Source organism: Scardinius erythrophthalmus (assembly GCF_964197995.2).
Source record: "Scardinius erythrophthalmus genome assembly, chromosome: 25".
In the NCBI taxonomy this organism is placed as follows: domain Eukaryota; kingdom Metazoa; phylum Chordata; class Actinopteri; order Cypriniformes; family Leuciscidae; genus Scardinius; species Scardinius erythrophthalmus.
In genome coordinates, this window is record NC_138245.1 from 14,825,981 (window position 1) to 14,844,941 (window position 18,961).

An 18,961-nucleotide genomic window follows, 5' to 3' on the forward strand; every position below is an offset into this window, starting at 1 on the left:
ATGCACTTGCAACAACTCCCTTCACCGTCCGCACTGGCCAACAAACCAGTGAGTGTGGACAATGATTTTACGCACATCACCGCCGCGGGGGACGCGCGCGTCTCCTCCTCCGATGACACCCTGGAGAACGAACCACCTTTTAAAAGACTCTCCACAGGGATGAGAAACACCCGAAACGTTTTGGACTGCGTCTCCGCGGCACGGGATGATAGTGACGGTGCGGACGAGTGTAATTTACCAGAATCAAGTCAAGAGCGGACAGATTTCGCATCGTCTTCTGCAATGTTCTCGTATTCGGGTCAGCATGTACCCGCGCTCCCGGCTCTCTCCAGTCACTACATGACTCACCCGGTCATCAGCAACGGGCCGTACAACGGGTTGAGCTACGCGTACTCACAGCCGTACGGACAAACTTACACAAACGCCGCAGTCTATCCTTTCCACCCGGTGCCCGGTAAAGCTCAGGTTTACCTGTGTAACCGGGCGCTGTGGTTCAAATTCCACAGACACCAAACAGAAATGATCATTACTAAACAGGGACGGTAAGTCTAATTTTTAATTTATCTTTTAATTTGATTGGTTAGCAATTTTTTTAAAGCTTATAATAGATCGAAAGAAAATCTTATTTTTTAATTATTTTAATTACATTGGTAACTTATTGTAAATTTATTTAACATTTTACAGTCCATTTTATTGCAGGCGGATAGGTTTTCTGGTATTTCAGGATGTAAAAAATAAAAATAAAGGCTATATTTTAGTTATTTACATTTTAAAATATTTAAATAGCCTATATGCTTTTTGAAAAGTAATTTGTTGTTTCGCTTTTTTTCTGCAGCCGGATGTTTCCGTTTCTTAGTTTTAGTGTTTCTGGTCTTGACCCGACGTGTCACTATAATATTGTTGTGGATGTGATTCTGGCGGATCCAAACCACTGGAGGTTCCAGGGCGGAAAATGGGTTCCCTGTGGCAAAGCGGACACTAATGTCACCGGTAAACCCCCTGTTACGGGTAAACTCTAATTATCAACCGACTGGAGAGGAAATTAACAAGCTTTGCACCGTGCAGATAAAAAGAGTCACAGTTGTTTAAAGTGGACTTTTGAGGGCTATCAACGATGTTCCTTCCTTTTTCCAAAGCGTAATAACCTCATAGACCAAATTATAACTACTCTAAAAAAAAAAGTCAGATATTAATATATAAATATTAAGTACACTGTGATAATAATGTTTGTTACTTCAGTTTAATAGTAGCAAACAGATGAATGAAATGTTTTTATTTATTATTTAAAGGAAACCAAGTATACACGCACCCGGACTCTCCAAACACCGGCGCGCACTGGATGCGTCAGGAGATCTCTTTCGGAAAACTGAAGCTGACAAACAACAAGGGAGCTTCCAGCAACTCCACTCAGGTGGTTTCTTATGTGATTTTCTCTTCATGAAATGAACCAGTATAAGTGTTTTAGTCTAAATATATAGGGTGAGTCAATAATCAACAATAACTGCCATTCAGAATATGTTTTCATTCGTCAGCGATCGCCATCTGCAGCCCGTGACAACTGATTTCATTTGGCACATGAAAAAAATGATCTTCTCAACTTTTTATTTTTTATACGATAACAATGTTGTTTCAAAATGACATTGTTTGTGACGGTCTCACTTCTATCTTAAGTTACCTTAAAGGGACAGTTCACCCAAAAATGAAATTTCTGTCATCATTTACTCACCCTCAAGTTGTTCCAATCCTGTCTTTGTTCTGCTGAACACAAAGGAAGATATTTTGAAAATATATATTTCAAAATATCTTCCTTTGTGTTCAGCAGAACAAAGAAATGTATATTATATTTATATTTACAAACATGAGGGTGAGTAAATTATGACAGAATTTTCATTTTTAAGTGAACTATAGTGAAAATAAACAAAGTAACGCTTTTTGAATGGATAGTTCACCCAAAAATGAAAATGTTGTCATCATTTACTCACCCCCATGTAGTAGTTGAACTATCCCTTAATTATTATCACACTATTATGAGCTAAAATGTCATAAACCATATTACACCTTTATGTCCTTGTTAGACTGTGTAATAGCACAAACATGAAGCTATATCTGTCATTTATGGTGTAGTAACAAGCAAGCAAAGAAATTATATATGCATTCCTCATTTTTATGGGAAGCTTGTGAAGTTTTTTTTTTTAAATATGTATTTTTTCTTTGTCCTTCAAGATGATCGTTCTACAGTCTCTTCACAAGTATCAGCCGAGGGTGCATGTGGTTGAAATAAACAAGAGTGGAGATGAAGATACAAGTGATCCTGATCGAGTACAGACATTTTCTTTTCCCGAGACGCAATTTCGAGCCGTCACAGCTTACCAGAACACAGATGTAAGAACTAGTCTTTCACGGCATTCATTTAAACTACAAAAAAAAATAAAAGAAAGAAAGGAATATGAACTGATTTAATTAATATGTTTCCTTATTTCCTCAGATAACTCAACTAAAAATTGATTACAATCCATTTGCTAAAGGATTTCGGGACAATTATGATTCGTAAGTCCATTTACATGCAAATGAATGCATTGATAATTTATTCTCTTACAGGTTTTCGGATCTGAATTTTAATTTTGACTTGACTGCGGAAATTAACATGTTTTTAAAAATGCATTGAAATAATTTTAATTTATTACAATATTATGATGATATTATTATTATTGTTGATGATATTAATAGTAATTAAATCCTAAAACATTTATTTTGGACTGTACATCACAATGTCCATGTTACATATATTCCAAATTTAAATAAATACAGAAGCAATGCTATTAACAGTAATGGACATTATTATTATTCACCTTTTTTCCAATCCTACCGCATTTTAATTTAGATTATGGGAAGTATAATTCTACTCAAAAAGACGGAAACAAATGATTTCAAATCATAAGGTTGCGCTACAATATATATTCCTCATCTGTCAGTTTGACTGAATTAGCTGTAAAATGTCCTTCATGATCTATTTTAAGACTTGAGAATAACGCTTGGTATTTTTTAACATTTTATAACAAGAATATCTATGGTAAGAGCTCTTTTCAGTCACTGCATTCTTTTCCTACAGAATATTTTCTTTCCCCCCTTTGTTTTCCACTGTAACCGTATGAGAAAAGACAACATAAAAAATGACAAGCTCAATAAGTCATGACAACATATGTTTTTACATTACTTCAACTCATCAAAATAAGTTACGCCATTTTAAAAATAATTTTTTAAGTTATACGAGATTCAACTATTTTTTTTAAGTTAGTTTAATGTAATTTAAGTTTAAATGACTTAAACAGCCAAGTTGATTGTACTTAAATTTTACACATTATTTTTTAAGTTTTACGAGATTCAACAATTTTTTTAAGTCAGTTTAATGTAATTTAAGTTTAAATGACTTAAACAGCCAAGTTGATTGTACTTAAATTTAAACATTATTTTTTAAGTTACACGAGATTCAACTAATTTTTTAAGTCAGTTTAATGTAATTTAAGTTTAAATGACTTAAACAGCCAAGTTGATTGTACTTAAATTTAAACATTATTTTTTAAGTTACACAAGATTCAACTAATTTTTTAAGTCAGTTTAATGTAATTTAAGTTTAAATGACTTTAACAGCCAAGTTGATTGTACTTAAATTTAAACATTATTTTTAAGTTATACGAGATTCAACTATTTTTTAAAGTCAGTTTAATGTATATACGTTTAAATGACTTAAACAGCCAAGTTGATTGTACTTAAATTTAAACATTATTTTTTAAGTTATACGAGATTCAACTATTTTTTTAAGTCAGTTTAATGTATTTAAGTTTAAATGACTTAAACAGCCAAGTTGATTGTACTTAAATTTAAACATTATTTTTTAAGTTATACGAGATTCAACTATTTTTTTAAGTCAGTTTAATGTATTTAAGTTTAAATGACGTAAACAGCCAAGTTGATTGTACTTAAATTTAAACATTATTTTTTAAGTTATACGAGATTCAACTATTTTTTTAAGTCAGTTTAATGTATTTAAGTTTAAATGACTTAAACAGCCAAGTTGATTGTACTTAAATTTAAACATTATTTTTTAAGTTATACGAGATTCAACTATTTTTTTTAAGTCAGTTTAATGTATTTAAGTTTAAATGACTTAAACAGCCAAGTTGATTGTACTTAAATTTAAACATTATTTTTTAAGTTATACGAGATTCAACTATTTTTTTAAGTCAGTTTAATGTATTTAAGTTTAAATGACTTAAACAGCCAAGTTGATTGTACTTAAATTTAAACATTATTTTTTAAGTTATACGAGATTCAACTATTTTTTTAAGTCAGTTTAATGTAATTTAAGTTTAAATGACTTAAACAGCCAAGTTGATTGTACTTAAATTTAAACATTATTTTTTAAGTTATACGAGATTCAACTAATTTTTAAGTCAGTTTAATGTAATTTAAGTTTAAATGACTTAAACAGCCAAGTTGATTGTACTTAAATTTAAACATTATTTTTTAAAGTTATACGAGATCCAACTAATTAAGTCAGTTTAATGTAATTTAAGTTTAAATGACTTAAACAGCCAAGTTGATTGTACTTAAATTTAAACATTATTTTTTAAGTTATACGAGATTCAACTATTTTTTTAAGTCAGTTTAATGTATTTTAAGTTTAAATGACTTAAACAGCCAAGTTGATTGTACTTAAATTTAAACATTATTTTTTAAGTTATACGAGATTCAACTATTTGTTTAAGTCAGTTTAATGTCATTTAAGTTTAAATTACTTAAACAGCCAAGTTGATTGTACTTAAATTTAAACATTATTTTTTTTTTACAGCGCACTGTTAATAGGGATTAGAAGTGAAATGGGTAGACGATTACATTTTAAAGCATGTGTGAAAACAAACCTGGAAAGAGACGTGAGGAGTTGGGGAGAAAAGTGAGAGATTCTTATCGCATTCCAGTGAATTATTAATGGGATTTATCGTAAATTAAATCGGGAAGGCAAGACCACAAATGTGCAGTATGTTTCTAAAGCAGCTATATTCAATATTTATTGTCTATCAAAATGACGGAAATCGCTTTTGAAATATTTGTACTCTATGTACCAGTTATTGAACATTTTTGATTACGTAACATAATATAGACACACTACAGTGAGTCTGCAAGATTGCTAAGTAATTGAGATTTTGGGGTTATTCATGGTCTGTTTGTAATTTGTTAATGCTTTTACACTTTTAAATTTCCTTTTAATGTTCGATGGAAGTGCTTTTGAAAATGCTTATTATTGCGTTCACAGAGCCAACCTTTTGCTGGTTGTTTACAGTTTCCCAAAAGTAGTATTATAATAATTACTCTTTATTATTAATTATAATTACTCTTATAATTTGCGCAAAGCATCATGGGGCGTAGGAAAAGGGTGCACTGTAAAAAATGATATGATCAATAAGTTATGACAACATATGTTTTTACATTGCCCTAACTCTAAATAAGTAAAAAAAAATCAACTTTGTTATACAAGATTCAACTATTTTTTTAAGTCAGTTCAATATAATTTAAGTTGAAATGACATAAACGTCTAAGTTGATTGTACTTAAAAAAAAAAAAAAATGTGTTTTTTTTTTTTTTTTTTTTACAGTATTACCTAATTTCCTCCTGTTTTTTTCTCCAGAAGTTACAGTGGCTGCGACGCTGACCGACTGACCCCAACACCCGGCGACTCTCCACACTCTCAGCTGCTGCTTGGATCACGGTACGCAATGACAAGTGCTTTATTCCAGGAGCAGTTAGTCAACAGTTACACAAAATCCTGTTTTACAACTCTTAACCCTGACCATGGCACTACTGACCGACCACTCATGCTCACTAACAGCCTATCGGACCAAACCCAAGAGAGCAGCAACTCCGGACAGCGCTGGTTTGTGTCGTCTTCAGCCGCTCCGTCATACGAAACTGATATCAACACAGCAGCTTTGCTCTCTTACGCCACAGCGGGGGTCAAAGGTCTGCCTTTTACTAGTACTGGTGCCACTAGTAACAGTTTGGATTACTACACCAGCGCTACTGGATGGGATTCAAGGGGTTCGCTGGAGAACAGCAGTAAAACCACCTCAAATCTGCCTGGTTGGGCCATAGATACGACTCTTGGAAGATCAACACAAGCGAATTACATGCTCGAGGATGGAAATTTGTTGGAAATAGACAGAAGTGCTCTGGAGGTTTCCGAGGAGCTTGAAGGAAAAGACGCCACGGATTCAACATGGCCCGAGACTCAATCTTCCATTAAATCAGTCGATTCCGGTGATTTAAGGATTTTGGAAGAAGCGCAACAGAGAAATTCCTCCATCACTCTTGTTTCAGATGTTCAGACTGCAAAAGACATACAGGTCTTACAGAACAGGGAAAGAAATGTGATTAAAGAATCTGACTTTTTTCATTTTGGCACTCAAACGTAAACCTACCTGGGCTGAGTGTGCAATTAAAATGTTGTTAGTATAGAAATAACATTATGTATACAATATTTATTTATTTTAATGTTAATGACACCATTGCTGCACCATGTCTGAACTGAGTATTCGGTGTATTTTTGTTTTCAGTGGTGTTAATATGAAAAAAGAGAGGAAAAAACATAAATGAATAGACCGTCATGTGAGTGTCATACAGTCCCAATATAATGAATCTAGATAAATTGTTATTAACTTAAAATCACAAACAGTGTTTAATATGGGAATTTAATGATCGTGATCTATCAAAACAGATTGATTAGATTCGTATTGTAAAATATGTTAATGTGAAGTCATGACATTCTGCTGGTGTCAGAATGTTTGATGTATAATGTTAATAAATTGTCAGATGTTTGAGTATATTAAATCCCCCCAAAAATCTTTGCAACTTAAATTACAGTTTAGATTCGGTTTCTTATTTAGTGATGTATTATTTGCATTCCAACATTGCAAGTTGGTGTGAGTGTGTAATACTTCACAACACTGACACCTAGCGGCGAATACACGAACGAACGCTGTCAATGAGGGCTGTGTAAGCAGCTGACCAGGTTTTGGGACATCGCTTATGTGTCCTTGACCCGGAGGAAATAAGAGTTTAATTCTACCATAAGCAAAAGGCTTAAACACGGAAGAAGAATCTATCACTAAATGCCGTTACAAACTCTCTTAGTGTACATTACAGTGAAGGGATCAAGTGAAGAATGCAGTTCTTTCAGCAGCTGTTGAATCCAGGAATAACCAAGACCCACCTAAACAAAGCAACTCTGCTGGCCTAACTGTTTCTCACATATATGTCTAAATACTAGAATTTTATTTGGAATGTATGTAAAACTACCTTTTTCTGATACGTTTAGATTTTTGCGCACAGCAGATATCTTCCAGATGAAGCGCTCTTTAGCAGACATCTTAGAGATGTATAGGCCTACCTGTGCTATCTGGGTTTTAGGCATAATTAGGCATATATCCATTTTTTTGTTCCACAGAAAAATAACAATCTGGACCTCGAAAACCATGAAGGTGAGTAGTAGCATAAATAACGTCCTTATAATGCAAAAATGTTCTTGCAACTATTCAAATAATTCGTGTGGCAACCTATATATAACGCCCACAAGGTGGCGCCAAAGTCTAATGGGAGAGATTGATTGAATGATTATTGATAGGTGTTGAAGTCCCGCGGTAAAGCACTTCAGATCAACTGTATTCCATTGATAGGCTTTATGTACAATTCTATATGCGGGTTTGTAAATAGAGCACATTCATTTTCTTATCTATGAAGGGATGAACATTCCTTCAGTTTAAGGGTTGGATGGGTAGACGTATGAATAAATTCACTGTTCATTTTTACATTTAATTGTTTAAATGCATTTCCCCCCAAATCATGTTGTTTTAATTGTCCATGCTGTAAATGCAATTCCACTGCTGGCTATTTTGCTGAAACGTTAGTTAGCCTATAGTGTGTGTGTGTGTGTGTGTGTGTGTGTGTGTGTGTGTGTGTGTGTGTGTGTGTGTGTTTGGAGCAGAGGTGGACAGTAACATTTACTTGAGTAGGCTACTGTACTTAAGTATACTTTTTGAGTATCTGTACTTTACTTGATTATAATTTTTTTCTGGAAACTTTTTACTTTAACTTCACTACATTTGAAAGACAAATATCGTACTTTTTACTACACTACATTTCTGTCAAGGTCCTTGGGTAGAAAGTTGTCAGTCAGGGAATGATTTTGGTTGAAAATGAAAGGGTTGAACCCGTCAGATTGACGTCAGAACCCGACGTCGGTTTGACATTAAACATACGTTGGATTTTGGTTGGAAATGAAAGTCGGGTTGACGTCAACCCGATTTTCATTTTCAACCACATAACTTCTGTCCGACGTTGGAGATTAATGTCAATTCTGACATCAACCTGATTTTCATTTTCAGCGTTGGGTTTGGTCTTCTAAATGGAAATTTTGTCATTGTTTTGGAGCACACTAGCTTATAGATAACAGCAAGGCTAACACATTCATACTAAAAGCCATACAACTTTAAATAGGGCACTATTTGAGGGAACAGCCATTTGGGTGTTCGAAACCATTGTGGTCGTTATTGAGTGCACTTACAATCTCACATTCAATCCAACTACTGGAACTGTGTTCTAGAAATAAATGTGATATTGATATGAGGTAGGCAGGCAGGCATACATTCAGAGGTAGGCTATAAGGTACTGGTATTACATACAACAATGCAACAATAATAAAACAATCCATTGACATTTACTTTTGATACTTAAGCAATTTTAAAAACAAGAAATTCTGTACTTTTATAAAGTAAAAAATATGTCTTTACAACTTTTACCCTTAACAGAGTAATATTTGACCAGTAGTAACTTTACATTCACTCAAGTAAGGAAGCTGTGCACTTTGTCCACCTCTGGTTTGGAAGAGGGAGGATGGATTTATATTTTAAAGTCAATTTCAAGGCACAGTGTGCTATTGGACATTACCACTGTTATTGCCTAGAAACAATATATAGTTCATTTTGTGCTTATTATTTATTTTATGGTAATAATCACATAATAATAATAATAACGGCACCCTGCAAGAGAATAGCCTACACACTTTTAACCAAAAAACGTTACTAAATTAAACGTTAGAAAATTACTGAAATTTTTATGATATTTCTACAAGGTCTGACTCTTATAGGCTAATCGGCAGTTATAGGTTATTCAAATGTTTTTGACCTTACTGAAAAATCCAGTTTAATTCGTTGTTGAGGCACGTTTTTTATTTTTCTTCTTCTTTAGGTTCGCATTTTTTGAACTCAGCGCGTCATATAAATTATTCTCACACTGTAGTAAACCTAAGCCTCAAGTATCCGTTTGTCCCCGGAGTGTTTAATCCATTTACCCATCGCGTCCCGGTGGTTTCTGTTAACTCACGTGCTGCCGGTAGCATCTGCGTCACGCGAGCGCAAATGACACGCTGAAGGAGCGCACGCACCACGGACGCGCGCGAGTGAAGAAAAAAAACCAACGGTCACTACACCGCTACCGAAACCGCATCAAATATACATGACATTTTTTCTCCTCCAACCTATCAGTATTTTGGAGAAAATTCTCAACGGACGAACAAGACAAGGCTAAGCCAAAATATCAGGGATGGATGTGAAAGATCAAGGAGCGCAGATGGAGCCGCTTCTTCCTGCGGTAAGAACCAGTTTCATCTTTCATGTGGGATCCGTCAATGGAAGAACAATGACATGATGCTGTTGCGTTTTTCGGAAAAGAGGTTTCGGTGGTTCGAGTTGCATTGGGTTAGAGCCCATTATGGGCATCATTCACCCACCACCATTGGAAGACATTGTGTTTTAATTATTCATGGCACCTTTAATACAGACTCATTTACTGGGAAAATGGCTCATGTTACATGGACAGCGCGTTTGTTGGGTGTCTAAGGTTCACACCTGCTAGCGTGGATTATGCATTTAATTACACACGTTTAGTATTGTGTATTGACGTATAGCTATGCGGTGCAGATGTGTGTGTGTGTGTGTGTGTGTGTGTGTGTGTGTGTGTGTGTGTGTTCAGCATTCTCACGAGTTGCATAAATCAAATTTCCCCTGCATTACTCTTGAATTTGATTAGGCCTTCACATGTTTGACACGAGACTCCACCTGTTCACCTCATTTACATTTATTGCCATGGATATGTACATATTTATGGTTGGAGAGACCATATGAAAAAATAAAAGAGATAGTCCCAGCTTAGGCTCATTGGAAAAACGTGCCACCTGCATTTGTGTAAAACTCGCACCAACTGCGTAGATACAATTTACTGCAGTTTCCATCTGAAATGAACACTTGTGGCAATAAAACACCAACATTCTTTATTCCCTTTCACACAAATTATGATTATATTGGCAGATTATCGATTAATTAAGACTTAAGTTTACCAATCACTATGGTAAACGTGTTTTGAACACTTTTAAGATTGTGCATGAGTTGTAAACTAATACATTTTGACATTTGTGTCACATAACCACCTTCTTATGGCTTTTTTTGACATGGAGACCACCTGTAGGAGGTGGTCGGAGCTCGGTTGCACTGGAACTGTGGTGCAATTCTAATTTGTGAATGTGAAAGTAACTCGGGTGGGTGCGCACTTGTTCAGGAACTGCGCACAAAGGCCTGGAGCAAAGGCACTGAAAGTTAGCGAGGTACAATTATTTTGGACCCCATTGACTTTCATTGTACAGACAAAAACATGTTCTTGAAATGTTCTTCAAAATATTGAAGTCTTCAAAATATTGTGCTCAGCAGAAGAAAGTGCGTGCGACATTGGTTGACCACTAATCAGAACATTGTGGGCCATGTGGTTTATAGCCAAAACACCTGGATTAATCACAGCATAGGCTATTGCTTTTCATGGCTATTCAAAGCCTGTGTTTCATAATCTGTTGGTTAAGTGACCCCAGAACAAGCAGCGCTCTCCAGCCTCTTACTGTAATTGCTTTTTATCCCTGCAAAAAAAAAAAAAAAAAAATGAAAAAGATTTGATCAACCCAAAGAAGCAGCAGCCATCTTAATACGGGTCACTGCCAGGGTCTCTGCTCCTTACTCTGTGACAGTTTGGTGCTGGAGTTGAGAAGAGTTGGCCCACGTCTTATTGATTCTGCCATCCATGCAGTCCCAAGCAAAGACACACACTCATTTGGCTCCTCAGAATATATTCACAGCTAAACACACTCTGCTTGTGGTTTGCATTCCTGTCTAATCCCTTACGTGCACGCTTCAAAGGATTCCAAACGTTGCTTAGAGCAGTGTACACTCACAAAATCCTTAAGTACAGTTTGTGCATATGCAGCAAGGCTTTATCAGACACTGAACACTCATTTGAACTTTAGCCATGTAATAGACGCACCCGAAAACCAGACTTTCAGTATAGCATAGTGCAAGACAAAAAGCAGATCTGCCTTCAGAAATACACCAAGAGGATATTCATAGTGTTGAAGAATGTGCTGGAAGTTTCCATTCCATTTCCATTCTCTGCTGAATAGGAAGTTCAAAAGAACAGCATTTATTTGAAATGCAAATCTTTTGTAAAATTATAAAAGTCTTTACTGTCTCTTTTGATCAATTAAGCATCCTTAACTGCCCCAGTTAAGTTAGCCTAAATGATCAATTTTTGCAATTTTTCTATATTTATGTCGTAAAGGTTGAAAAATTGAACAAGAAGTACAGGATAGAAAGGCTTAAAAATGCTGCTCAAATATAAATATAAAACAGTAAACATATGTTTTTTCGTGATCTTTTGGCTGAGCTGAGGGACAGATTGAACACAACGTCACTGGCAGAGATCCAGCGGTCGGTTGAATTGTTTCTGGTGCGCCGATTGAATCCACTGGGCCGGTACATTTATCTGTAGCTCTCAATGTGAGCTGAACTGATGCCAGTGATCTGTGTCCCAGAGGGCCTTTTCAGACCATCAGAAGTCACTGTCCGCTTAGCTGCAGCTGGTGCCCTGAATGCTGCTGCTGTGTGTGTGTGTGTGTGTGTGTGTGTGTGTGTGTGTGTGTGTGTGTGTGTGTGTGTGTGTGTGTGTGTGTGTGTGTGTGTGTGTGTGTGTGTGTGTGTGTGTGTGTGTGATTAAACAGGTCAAAGAAAAGTGAAAAATTCTTTCTCCTTTAGCCTTAACACAGAAATTACATACTATATGTATTTATTTATCACAATGGGAGTTTTTTTGTGAATGTCTATGTTTGGAGTGTCTATTTACACTCTTGCCTTGTTGGCAGAGGCTATTTACACCAACTTCACCCACCAATGTCTGGTTGGGCCAGATAAAAGTACAAAAAAACACTTGTGACCTTTCAGAAGCAGTGGTGTAGGGAGTAAGGTGCGTTGCAGATACTTTTGATGTGATCGAATCCGCATTTTGCCAAACTTGTTTTCTCCCTTTTCCCATTGCATATCAGTTTGGAAAGGCATTTATTTCCAATAAATTATGTGAAAAGTGGAATTAAAGTGACAAACGGTTAGCCTATTTAATAGTAAAGTGTTTATCGGGTATGGTTGGGAGGGCTTTACTGTCCTAATAAGGCGGCATTTATTTAATCAATGTAATAATGACACTCAATATGTTATAGCATACGGTTTCATAATGTACTAAAATACTGCTGTGTAAATAGTATCTAACTACTATCAACATTGCAAAGAAAATACTGCTAATTTTACGTGGTGTGAAATGAATCCATCGCTATTTTGCACTTACTGTAAACTGCATATCATTAAGAAAATACTGCTATTTTCACTTAGTGTAAATAGTATCTTAGTGCAACTAAATTTTATTTGCACCTCAGTGTATTGTGGTATATTATAAAACAGTTTGAAATAACAAATTATTCAGTTCATGACTTCATGTGATTATTTTTTTTATTAAAACCATAAATGGATGCTGCTTTATTGGGACATTACTTGTCCTTGTCCCTAAAGCTCTCCCCTACACCTACTGTGCCCCTAACCTTACCCATTAAGCACTTTATTCCCACTGAAATATGGGTTGAGGTAGTGCTGGGCGGTTTACCGGTTCATACCGAATACCGGTGTTTATTTTTGTTACGATATGAATTTTTAATATACCGCAATACCGGTGTATGTCGCTTTAATCGGAACGCGGCGCTGCGCGACAGTCTCACCCCTCATTTACAACACACGTCTGCGGCACATTACAGCTGCGACAAGGTTTTATTCCGTCCTCCACACGCGTGCGTCAAAATAGACTAGGCGCCTATATTTAGCGAAGCGGCGCGGAGAGCCGCTTCTGGGAAGCTTCGATCTGAAACACAAGCATTGACTAGAATGGGCACGAGACGTGTGGGGGTGAGAGTGTCTTTTTTTCTCGCGGCGCGCGTGTTTTTATACTGTATTAACGTATCTGAAGTGAACTGACGGTCTTTAGAAAAGTTTCTTTGTTATTACGATTGAATCTTTCTTTATCTTTCCTGATAAAGCAGTGTTTATGAGCGTTGCTGCTTTGTGTACAGCCGTTACCGGGGAAACCACTGTTTCTGCCGCTCCTAAAGCGCGTCCTGCTGGCACCTCTTTGTAAACAGCCTTGCAAACCTGCTGTATTATTAATATTAGTGTGGATTGTTTCTATAATATTCACGCATGACAATAAAATAGGGCATTATAAGTAAATCTACTGCAGTATTTCCTCTCTCACTCAGTAGAAAATGTGGTTAACACCCATCATGCTTAAAAAAAATAAAAAAACCGGTAAAAACCGTGAAACCGGTATAATTTAGAAAAAAACCGTGATGTTGATTTTTGGTCAAACCGCCCAGCACTAGGTTGAGGATCCAAATGCAGTGGTTTATGGGTAATCCACAATCATATCCATATAAAAGGCTTAAGGTCAAAACCACAGAGCAAACCAAACAGATAATAACAATAATCCAAGGCACAGGCAGATGATCAAGACCATGACACATAAACCAGAAGAAGCACTCAGAAATGCAGTGTAACACACACAAGACTTAGCAATGAATGACTGAATAAACCGGGCTTATATAGGCAGAGTTAACAAGGTTAATGATACACAGCTGACAACAATCAGGGATGATAAGTCTGGGCAGTGAATTCTGGGAAATGCCCATTTATGGCAATTGACTAGAGAGGAGTGCCCTCTGGTGGGTATCAAGGGCACTCCAGCTGGTGATCGTGACAAAGGGTGAGATCGGTAAAAGTCGGATTCAAAATCAGGTCGGTCATGTCACAAGCTAACGCCAGCCGCCTTGCTCTCCACACCACTTCTCCTGTTGTTATCAGGAATTCTTTAGAATTTCTTTTCCAGCTCAATCAGACAATGGAGGGTGGAGTTAGTGTAAACAGCCTCTGGCAACAAGGCAGGTTATTTTTTACTTGGTGGAAATAAGCACCGGTGATATCATGGAGAGCAACCTCTTGACTGTGTCAAGGTCAAGATGTCTCTTAAAATATCAGATAATTCACCAAAGCAAGGTTAGTTCATATTGTAAAATGTCATGTGGTGTGACCCCCCAAAAACTTTGAATTGAATTTATGAATTAAAGGGGGGGTACAATGGTGTTTCATGTATTCAGAGTTGTTTACAGTGTTAAAGAGATGGATTCTCATGCTTAATATGGCCAAAGTTTTTAAAAAATATTTTGGATGAATAACGGAGAATTTCTGTGCCGAAAATCTTACTTCCGGGTTGGTACAAGTTTCGGCTGGGTTTTTTTTTGACCGTGGATCTAATGACGTAGACCAGAGTGGAACTCCTTATATGAGCATTTCTCCCGGAAAAGCGCAACCGCGCACCTCAACGCGCTTCAACAGGAAATCATCGGCAGCGCTGCATAGTGTCTCCAAAGTGTTTTTGGTGAGGGAAAGCTTACCAAAGAACCCAGCGTTGGGAACAGTGGATGCAGAAACGAGTTGTGTAGACTGTTTGTTCCCTGCATTTCGACGATGAATGTTTTATAAACAAAGCCCAGATCGACGGATTCTCTCTATGGCTCTGGCTTCGCCCACACGGCCCGCCTCCAGACGCTCGTTTTTTTCCTGAAAGACTCGGTACAGCCTATTTTCTCTTATAAATATAATAAAACTAAAAGACTTTTTGGAGATATGAAGGATGCAATACTACTCTATAGGTCAGGGGTGGGCAAACTACGGCCCGCGGGCCACATGCGGCCCGTTAGGCTGTTTAATCCGGCCCGCCGAGTATTTAAAAAAATTGTCTTAAGATCGCATTAATTTTGCCTTTTTTTCTTGCAATACTTTGCGTTATATATATATATATATATATATATATATATATATATATATATATTGCGTTGCATATATTTGACAATCGGAATATCAGATATTGCATGCCATAGCTAACAAATGTAAAAAAGGAAAAATGACATAAAAGCAGATCATCATTCATTCAGCGCTGTTGTGGCTGCGGTGTGTCACGTAACAAGCAATGACGCGTCACCATGGAAACCAAACAGACAGCTGTGTAAATTAAAGTGCTCTATATGTATATATTTAATTATTTCTGTCTTAAAATGCGTTAAAATAACATTTATTGGGGTTTCTTCAAAGGTAGCGTGTTTTTTCAGTAACTGGTGATGACGTCACAAGAGGAACTCGCAACCCATACTCTGCTAGATTCCTACTGTATTATGGCTATTTGGAGAACGACTGAGGATGTGGGAAACCATCAAATTCTTTATGGACCACAGCCCTACAATTTTTAACCGGTCAGGCGTGAGAGAGGGGAGCCATGGTTATTAATGCTTGGTGTGAGGAGAATGAGTGGAGGGTTAGCCAGGTGTCCCGGTGAGTAACGTTAGCTACGTTAGAGCTAGTGCAACCAGGTGCAAACTTAACCCGGATAATATAACAGAACAAGCAAGTCTTTTCAAAATATTGCCGTCATGTAGAATAGCAAGGAGGGACAACGACTGAAGACAATATTTACTTACAGTAAGTCAGTCCAAATCAGAGCTGCACGTTAGAGATGCACGTCAGGCGCAATCGCTTGTCTCATCGCCGCCTCAAACGTCATGTAATACCCTTCCTCAATCCACGCGTTATCAATTTCTCACGATTTATTAGCGATGTTTATTGTCAGAAAGAAAAAGAGAGATCGATGTCCCCATCACTGTGTGTGTGTGTGGGCTATCAGCAGTGGAGAGTGTGTGCTGCCGTGAGGTGAACGCGGTTTGTTTAGTGGAACAGCTCGACCCGCGACCGGCTGATCTGACGTGCCTGAACCCGTTTGTTTAGCGAATAGCTTATTCTCATTTCAGGCATGATCACGGTCCCCTTGAAGTCAGCACACACGAGCATGTTTACAATGGAGTTATTTTATCCATAATTTTTTAATCAAATAAAACATACAACCAACTTTTCTGCAGTTATGTAAGGCATCTATAGCTGCTAGCGTACGGTAACTCTTCTAGTGAGTTCCTCTTGTGACGTCACGCCCCATCTAGTGGAAGGGAGCGGGAGCGGTTAAAACCACTGTTAAAAGTGCCAACTTTTCATATTATATCAGCATTTTGGTATAAAAAACAATGGTGGGCAGTTCTTATCTTTATGTTTAATAAACACATTGCATTATCTTCGTGAAAAATTTAACCTGCAACTTACACTTTAAGCGCATAGACTTGTTGCACGTTAATGTTTTTTCCTTTTTTGGAAAATCAGTGAGAAAAAAAATGTTTGGTAACCGCTTGCACACCTTAGTTTTTCCTTTGATTTGTCTGCTATTTAGTTTCTTTGCTCCTCTGGATTTGTGGATGTATCCTGCCCGATTCCGTTTACCGACCTTTATCGTCCGGCTTTTGACTACGCTCCCCTGTCTGCCATGTGCAGAACCCGTTTTTTTTTTTTCATTAAATGTTCTGATCTCCAAGTCAAGTCAAGTCAAGTCAACTTTATTTATATAGCGCTTTTCACAATACAGATTGTATCAAAGCAGCTTCACAGTATTAAATAAAATAGTACATCAGTGTTTGTTTCTGGTGTAAAACATCCACGTTTGGTAATGCAGATCAATAGCACTGGTGAATCGATTAATCAATTTAAGCATCCCCAACTGAGCAAGCCAAAGGCAACAGTGGCAAGGAACCGAAAAACTTCATTAGGTGACCTAATGGAGAAAAAAAAACCTTGGGAGAACCCAGGCTCAGTCGGGGGCCAGTTCTCCTCTGGCGTTTATTAAAATATTATATGAATGCCTGGCTGAAGAGATGCGTCTTTAATCTAGTTTTAAACTGGGAGAGCGAATCTGAGCAACGAACAGTATCAGGAAGGCTATTCCAGAGTTTTGGTGCTAAATGTGAAAATGCTCTCCCTCCTTTGGTGGATCTGGATATCCTAGGTATGACCAGAAGCCTCGAATTTAGTGATCTTAAAGAGCGCGATGGATTATAGGGCGATAGAAGATCCGTTAAATAAACTGGAGCTAAGCCGTTTAGGGCTTTATAAGTCAGTAGCAATACCTTGTAATTAATACGGAACTTTATAGGTAACCAATGTAGTGATGATAAAATTGGTGTTATATGGTCAAACTTTCTTGATCTAGTAAGAACTCTAGCGGCGGCATTTTGGACTAACTGTAGCTTGTTTATTGAGGATGCAGGACAACCAGCTAATAAAGCATTACAGTAATCTAGTCTCGAGGTCATGAATGCATGAACTAGCTTTTCTGCATCAGAAACAGATAGCATGTTACGTAATTTAGCAATATTTCTAAGGTGAAAAAATGCTGTTTTTGTAACATATGAAATATGATTTTCAAAAGACAAGTTACAATCTAATATAACACCCAGGTCTTTTACTGTAGAGGATAAAGTAACAGGACACCCTACTATGTTAAAGTTGTATTGTAAGAGGTTTTGTGGGCGGTTTTTTGAACCGATAAGTATTACCTCTGTCTTATCTGGATTTAATAAAAGAAAATTGTGCGTCATCCAATCTTTTATATCTTTAACACACTCTGTCAATTTGGATAATTTAGCGTTTTCATCCGGCCGTGATGAAATATATAGTTGAGTGTCATCAGCATAACAATGGAAACTAATTCCATGTTTCCTTATAATATTTCCAAGTGGCAGCATATATATTGAGAATAATAGAGGGCCTAACACAGATCCTTGCGGCACTCCATAGTTTACTGGAGTTATGATCGATTTTTCTCCGTTTAAATAGACAAAATGGTAGCGGTCAGATAGGTATGATCTGAACCAGCTTAATGCTTGTCCTTGAACACCGGTATAGTTTTGTAGCCGATCTAAGAGTATTGTGTGATCTATAGTATCGAACGCAGCACTAAGATCAAGTAAAACTAGTATTGAGATACAGCCTTGGTCAGAAGCTAAGAGTAAATCATTTGTGATTTTAACGAGCGCAGTTTCAGTGCTATGATGCGGCCTGAACCCAGACTGAAACTTTTCATAGGTGTCATTTTCTTGCAAGAAAGAGCCCAGTTGGGCAGACACAACTTTTTCTAATATTTTGGACATAAAAGGAAGATTTGAAATGGGTCTATAATTTGCTAGGTTATTTGGGTCTAATTGTGGTTTCTTAATGAGAGGTTTTATAACTGCCAATTTAAATGTTCTTGGAACATGAACTAAAGATAAAGACGAGTTAATAATATTGAGGAGAGGCTCTTCCACTATAGGTAACACTTCTTTCAATAGTTTAGTTGGTATGGGATCTAATAAACATGTTGTTGTTTTAGAGGAAATGATAAATTTATTTAACTCTTTTTGTTCTATAGTTGTAAAGCACTGTAATTGTTCTTGCGGGGTGATAATCGAGGCTGAATTATAAGGCGCGATTGAAGATTGAACGTTTACAATTGTGGATCTGATGTTTTCTATTTTCTCAGTGAAAAAATTCATGAAATCATTACTACTAAACTGTAACGGAATATTTTGTCC

The 18,961-nt window shown here is 36.8% G+C and overlaps 2 protein-coding genes across 5 annotated transcripts in view; both read left to right on the plus strand.

Annotated features, from left to right (window-relative positions):
- Window positions 1–6,467, plus strand: tbr1a (T-box brain transcription factor 1a; the record flags this gene model as incomplete). The annotated part of the gene is made up of 6 exons (XM_081357670.1): window positions 1–542; window positions 836–990; window positions 1,290–1,411; window positions 2,224–2,382; window positions 2,486–2,547; window positions 5,684–6,467. The coding sequence occupies 6 exons, from the start codon at window positions 1–3 to the stop codon at window positions 6,465–6,467; spliced, it is 1,824 nt and encodes a 607-aa protein (XP_081213796.1).
- A 2,990-nt stretch (window positions 6,468–9,457) lies between these two features.
- slc4a10a (solute carrier family 4 member 10a) overlaps window positions 9,458–18,961 on the plus strand; it is a 58,538-nt gene continuing 49,034 nt past the window's right edge. For 3 of the 4 annotated variants that reach the window (XM_081358180.1, XM_081358181.1, XM_081358182.1), the window contains exon 1: window positions 9,460–9,699. In XM_081358180.1, coding sequence (XP_081214306.1) covers window positions 9,652–9,699 — 48 coding nt within the window. In that variant the 5' untranslated portion in view covers window positions 9,460–9,651. Of the gene's footprint in view, window positions 9,700–18,961 lie in introns of all 4 variants that reach the window. The other variant, XM_081358179.1, reaches the window with a different exon arrangement.